This window comes from Thamnophis sirtalis, unplaced genomic scaffold (assembly GCF_051295495.1).
Source record: "Thamnophis sirtalis isolate CommonGarterSnake01/CBP01778 unplaced genomic scaffold, rThaSir2_p1.2 scaffold_10, whole genome shotgun sequence".
Taxonomy (NCBI): Eukaryota; Metazoa; Chordata; class Lepidosauria; order Squamata; family Natricidae; genus Thamnophis; species Thamnophis sirtalis.
Genome location: NW_028261390.1, coordinates 58,886,772 through 58,892,771, shown reverse-complemented (window position 1 = coordinate 58,892,771; position 6,000 = coordinate 58,886,772). Strand labels below are relative to the sequence as shown.

The following is a 6,000-nucleotide window of genomic DNA, read 5'->3' as shown; positions in this document are numbered from 1 at the left end:
GTGGCAACCCCTGAGATATTGGAACACTGCTATCATGTCTCCCCTAGTCCCTCTTTTCATTAAACTAGACATACCCAGTTCCTGCAACCGTTCTTCATGTTTTAGCCTCCAGTCCCCTAATAATCTTTGTTGCTCTTCTCTGCACTCTTTCTAGAGTCTCCACATCTTTTCTACATCGTGGTGACCAAAACTGAATGCAGTATTCCAAGTGTGGCCATACCAAGGCCTTATAAAGTGGTATTAACACTTCACGTGATCTTGATTCTATCCCTCTATTTATGCAGCCTAGAACTGTGATGGCTTTTTCGGCAGCTGCTGCACACGGCTGGCTCATATTTAAATGGTTGTCCACTAGGAAACCCAAGATCCCTCTCACATACTTACAGTATGTAGGTAATTTAAAACAAGGACAGGTGTCATCTACCAATAGCATAAGTGTGGGAGGAGCCAGTGACAAGCAGTGCTGAAAAGCTACTAAAATACTAGGGCCGGGATTGCTTCAGAGCCGGGCAGAACACAAGAGCGTCTTAAAGCAGCTATGCCACAAACTCCCCAGATAAGACATAGCTACTTAAAATGTTGCAGTAAATTTGAGCTTCCACCCATCTTAAAACACTTTTGAGGAACCAAATTTAAAATATTGCACAAGAAACGTCAGATATTCATTTATTTTGGCAAAATGAGTCTCACCATTTAGGCTGATCCTGCTATCCTCCATAAGCTGGTTTACAATGAAAAGCAGGTTGCTCCCCTAAGTGCTAGTGTCAAGTTAAACAACCATGGTTCATCTGGAAATTTCTCTATTTCAGAGGAAGTACCCTTACAATCCAAGTGACCGTGTTTAGCAATGGTGGAATTCAAGATGGGTGACCAGGAAATAAATTCCACTGAACCTAGAGAAATTGCTTCTCGTAGAAAACATGTTTACATTTTTTGATTTTTAAGAGTATGATTTTACAATCCATATTAAAGGAAGCAGCTGAGGGATCAGTTATGGGAGGAACTTTCTCTTCTTCATACAAAGAATATGGAAGCTTTCTTACGAAAACCATGTATACGTAATGCATACAGTTTCTGAAAAACAGGATAAACACAAATAACGTATTGCAAGCACAAGAAAGGAGTAATATACACTTACTATATGCTAACTGTTTATCCATCCAGAATTTTTAATCTGATTACCACGTTACTTAGGAACATTAATGAACACAAGAGAAAAAAAATGTACAATTTTTTCTTAAGAACAATGGAAGCCATTTCCATATGAGTAGTATATGTTATACCCAAGTACTTGGATTCTTATTTTGTATGGCTCTTCCACAGAAAAAGTTTTTTAATTGTTATGTACAACACTAAATTCTTATCATATATATTTTCAGTGCCGTTATGAGTTAGTTTTTTTTTTTTTTTAAACTAATTAGGTTTACCTGTATGGACAAATATTTGTGGCAGTTGTTGTAAGTGACTACTAATTATTACAGCTTTTTAAAGTACTTAACCTGCATATTTAGGATAGTAAAACACTCGAATTCACAGTCACTTTAGAGGAAGGACATATTTTTGTGGGCATTTGCCCTTCAAGTTGAATATGTAGGACAGCGAAAATGACATAAAAGGTTCCAGCAATATACTTTTATGGAGAATATGTTATTGGTATTTAAAAAAATTACTCAGCCCACCCCAAAGTTACATATTATGAGTTACACAAAATCTAAAATGTAGGGACTTTTCACAGTACATTACACTAAATGAACAGATAGTAGATTAAAAGATGTGAATTCTGAACTTCCGCTTAAAAATTTAAAGTTTCTGACATCATCTTCCACCATTCCATTAGCTCTTCCTTTTCCTCTTCTTTTCTTTCAGACAATGACTCCAAGTCAAAATCAACCTAGAAAGAGGAAGCAAACATGAATTCTAATATGAATCCAATTCATATCTAACATGAATTCTTAATTTATAAGTGAAAAAATTGTATTTATTAGCAATAGCAATAGCAGTAGACTTATATACCGCTTCATAGGGCTTTAAGCCCTCTCTAAGCGGTTTACAGAGAGTCAGCATATTGCCCCCAACAACAATCCGGGTCCTCATTTTACCCACCTCGGAAGGATGGAAGGCTGAGTCAACCCTGAGCCGGTGAGATTTGAACCGCTGAACTGCTGATCTAGCAGTCAGCTGAAGTAGCCTGCAGTGCTGCATTTAACCACCGCGCCACCTCGGCTCTTATTAGCTAAACTTATACACACACATACATACACACACTAGATTTACCATATCTTTTGAAGTATTAAAATGCACCGGAATATAAGACACGCCAAGATTTTGAAGAGGCAAATTAAAAAAAAAAAGTTTTTGCACTCTGCAGACTTCCCAAAAATGGCCCATTTTTTCCCAAAAGGGGCATGAATAGCCTTTAGGAGCTTGTAGAGGGGTCCTGGGGCGGGGGGCAAAATTGAGCAAAAAAGGCCCATTTTTCATTCATTTCTGCCCTCCCCAGCCCCCAGGAGCACTCTGGAAGCCTCCTAAAGGTTATGCATGGCCATTTTGGTGAAGGGGGCAGGATTTCAGAAAGCAAAATATGATGTATTCCTTGTATAAGACGCACCCAGATTTCGGAGTATAAGATGCACCCTTTTCCCTCAAAAAAGAGGCTGAAAATCTGGGTGTGTCTTATACACTGAATACAGATTTTTTTTGCCTCCTGAAACCCCATACATTTCACCAAAATGGCCATGTATAGCTTTAAGGAGGCTTTCAGGGTGCTCCTGGGGGCTGGGTTTTTGCTCAATTTTGCCTTCCCCCCCCCCCACCAGTCCCCAGGAGCACTGTGGAAGCCTCCTAAAAGCTATGCATGCCATTTTTTTTAAAAAGGGGCATGTTTTCATGAAAAATGGGCCATTTTTGAGAGGTCTGCAGAGTGCATCCAGTTTTGGTCACCAAAGTACAAAAAAGATGTTGACACCCTAGAAAGAGTGCAAGAATGAGGAAAGAGGAAAGATGATAAGGGGCTTGCAGGCTAAACCACATAATGAACAATTGAAGGAACTATGTATGTCTAGTCTACTGAAGTGAAAGTCTACAGGTGATATGATAGCAGTCTTCTAGTACTTGAGAAGCTATCATAGAGAAGAAATCAAGCACATGAAGGGGTCAAGCATATGAAGAAGTAATGGGTAGAAGATAATTAAAAGGAGAGCCAATCTAAGAACTAAGGAGAAATTTCCTGATGGGGGAATAATTAATCAGTGGAACAGCTTGCCTACAGAAGTTGTGATTGCTCCATCACTGGAGGTTTTCGAAAAGAGATTGGACAGCCATTTGTCTGGAATGACATATGCTTGAGTAGGGCATTGGACTAGAAGATCTCCAAAGTCCCTTCCAACGCTATTATTTTATGTTTTAGTAATTGGTGGGCTCCTTCCAGAGGTGGGTTCCTACCAGTTTGCACCTATTCGGTAGAACTGGTTCGTGAAATCTACCGAACCGGTTAGAAGAAGTTCCACCAGTGGACCCGGAAAGCAGGCCACACCTACAAAAGAGGTTCCAAAAAATTTTTAAACCCACCACTGGTCCTTGGATATGATTATTCTACACTATCATGCTCATATTTATAAAACTCAGTGCCTCTGTGAAAGGTAAGGATGACTACTGCGCTTGTGGTGCAATCAGAACATTGCGTGTGTTGAAGTTGTTTTAATGCAAACCAAAGATGCCTTTTAAAGAACAAGTTTACATCATATTCTTATGCATGCCAGTGCTGTGTGTGAGGTAATTTAAGGTGGTTCTGACAAGTGTCATCGGCATCTTCATATCCGGTCACATGGGCGGCAAGCCACACCCATCCGGTCACATGGGCGGCAAGCCATTCCTACAAAGGAGGCCACACCCACAGAGTAGGTTCAAACAATTTTTGAAACCCACCACTGATCTAGTTTTAGAAATCATGTGGAAAACAAATCGTATTTATCACGTTCATGCCTGTGCAGAAATATTTAAAATTCAAATGGATTCACAAATTTTTAAGCACCACTGTATCTGGCCTAGATTTGAAGGACTGAATTAGTTTTATATTGCTGTCTGTGGCTATTATATGGATCTTTCTTTGTCTCTCTTTTGATTAGAATTTTTCTTCTTTTGTCATTTGCTTACCGTAATCATTGTAATATAAAAGCAAGTTTTCTTTTATTCACTGTAAAACCACTACTGATTCTTTTCTACACTGTATTATATTTTTTTGCTTGCCTTTCTCTCTATTCCTTTCTGACAGTTTTTTTATCTTCCACATAAGAAATACTGAAAATAGTTCAGAGAGTTCCAATGAGACTTGATGTATGAAACATTAAAAAAAACATTAAGATAGGAATGGGTATTATAAGTGAAATGCAAAAATGGTACCACTTACCCTAATAGCAGGACTGAAGGGAACAGCCACTTTTTTAGTGATTGCTAGATAGCCAGGTGCTGAAGCTGTCACTTTATAATTTCCAGGTACCAACAGCCTCCAGTAATCACCATCCTTTGCTAAGGAAAGAAGAAAGATGCTGCTATTTTTTGAAAACTTTTAGGAACATGCTTAAGTGGCACTGAAATATGTTTTCTAATTAGGATCTCAGGATGCAACTGGGGCTAGGTGCAAAAAGAGTGATTTTGGAAAGGGGAAGAAAAAACCCAGTATATTTTTGTTCTTCCCATCTTAAAGCATGAAAACATAAAATCTTCCATTATTTTCAGACATTCGCGAGCATTAGTAATTTTGCTCCTGAGTGTCTTAATATAATGCAAGGATTTATATTTCTTTTTTCTGTAAATCGGACACCTGGATTAAGAATCAGGTGATAACAGAAAGGACTGCAATTTTGCATATGTCAATTTTAATATAGATCTGATCGACAGACAGGAAGCAACTTTATCCCAATTTATCCAGTTCTGAAATAAAATGTAAAAACCTTTTTTCAATTTCTTTTATGTAGGAATTCAGCACAGTTTTCTCCACCCATTGGCCAACATTTGAAAGGTATCATCTATTTTCATAAGAGGCCACTAATCCTGAACATTTTGTCCATTACAAGTAGTTTTATTAAATTGTAGTCTTCCAGTTATAGTTAAATGGAGGCATATAGATTTGAATTTCTGAACTGAGATTCAGATTTCATCCTGAATGAAACAAGAAAATGGGCTCATTCTAGATAAGTCTAACAATGCTATTTTCTAGATCCAATGTTATTTTTAAACACACACACACAAACACACACACACACACACACACGTTGTTAATGGAAACACTGCTTTCCTTTTTGGTGATGCCTATCCATATGAAAAAGAACGTTTTGGCCATTAGAAGTTTTCCTCAGTTGCAAGAAAGGCTAAGATTGTTTTTGCAATTATTCTTCTACTGATATATTCTTTGCTTTCCAAAATCTTATGTACGGATTGCATCCTATCCCCCCACCTGAAAATAAAAAAGGATATTGCTATATTCATCCATGTATCAGCATTCATTAAACGTCTCAATGTGGTACATATGAATAACTTACCTGATGTAATATCATGGTTTATCCCCTCTACAGAAACTGTGGCATTATCAATGGGATTACCCTGAAGATTTCTAACAAATCCTTTTATTCCTCGATGTATCTTAAAAATAAAGCACAAAAAGTCTTGATATTTCTCTAAATAATATATTTACAAGAGAAAAGAGAAGAAAGAACTTAGAACGATTCACCACTATTCGCTTCCTGTTAAAGTTAGTAGATTCACTCTCAGAGAAAATGTCTGTACTGGATAATCTTATTTCAGATCACTGTCAGTATGAACAGTGGTGGGTTCCTACCAGTCTGGACTGGTTTGACTGAACTGGTAGTGGTTTGGGGGTCTGGGTCGCTGGAACCGGCAGCCTGCCATGCCCCCAAGCCAATTATCCGGGTGGCACCATGGGCGTCGCCATCTTGTTTTTTGCGAACCGGCAGTAGCACCTGCCAGAACCCACCCCTGGTATGA

At 38.3% G+C, this 6,000-nt stretch overlaps 1 protein-coding gene across 1 annotated transcript in view; it reads right to left on the bottom strand.

Annotated features, from left to right (window-relative positions):
- Positions 1–649: 649 nt before the first annotated feature.
- CPE (carboxypeptidase E) overlaps positions 650–6,000 on the bottom strand; it is a 49,122-nt gene continuing 43,771 nt past the window's right edge. Inside the window, exons 7-9 of the mRNA XM_087724686.1 lie at positions 5,538–5,637; positions 4,406–4,524; positions 650–1,891 (exon numbers count right to left, since the gene is read on the bottom strand). Coding sequence (XP_087580812.1) covers positions 1,793–1,891; positions 4,406–4,524; positions 5,538–5,637 — 318 coding nt within the window. The 3' untranslated portion in view covers positions 650–1,792. The remainder of the gene's footprint in view (positions 1,892–4,405; positions 4,525–5,537; positions 5,638–6,000) is intronic.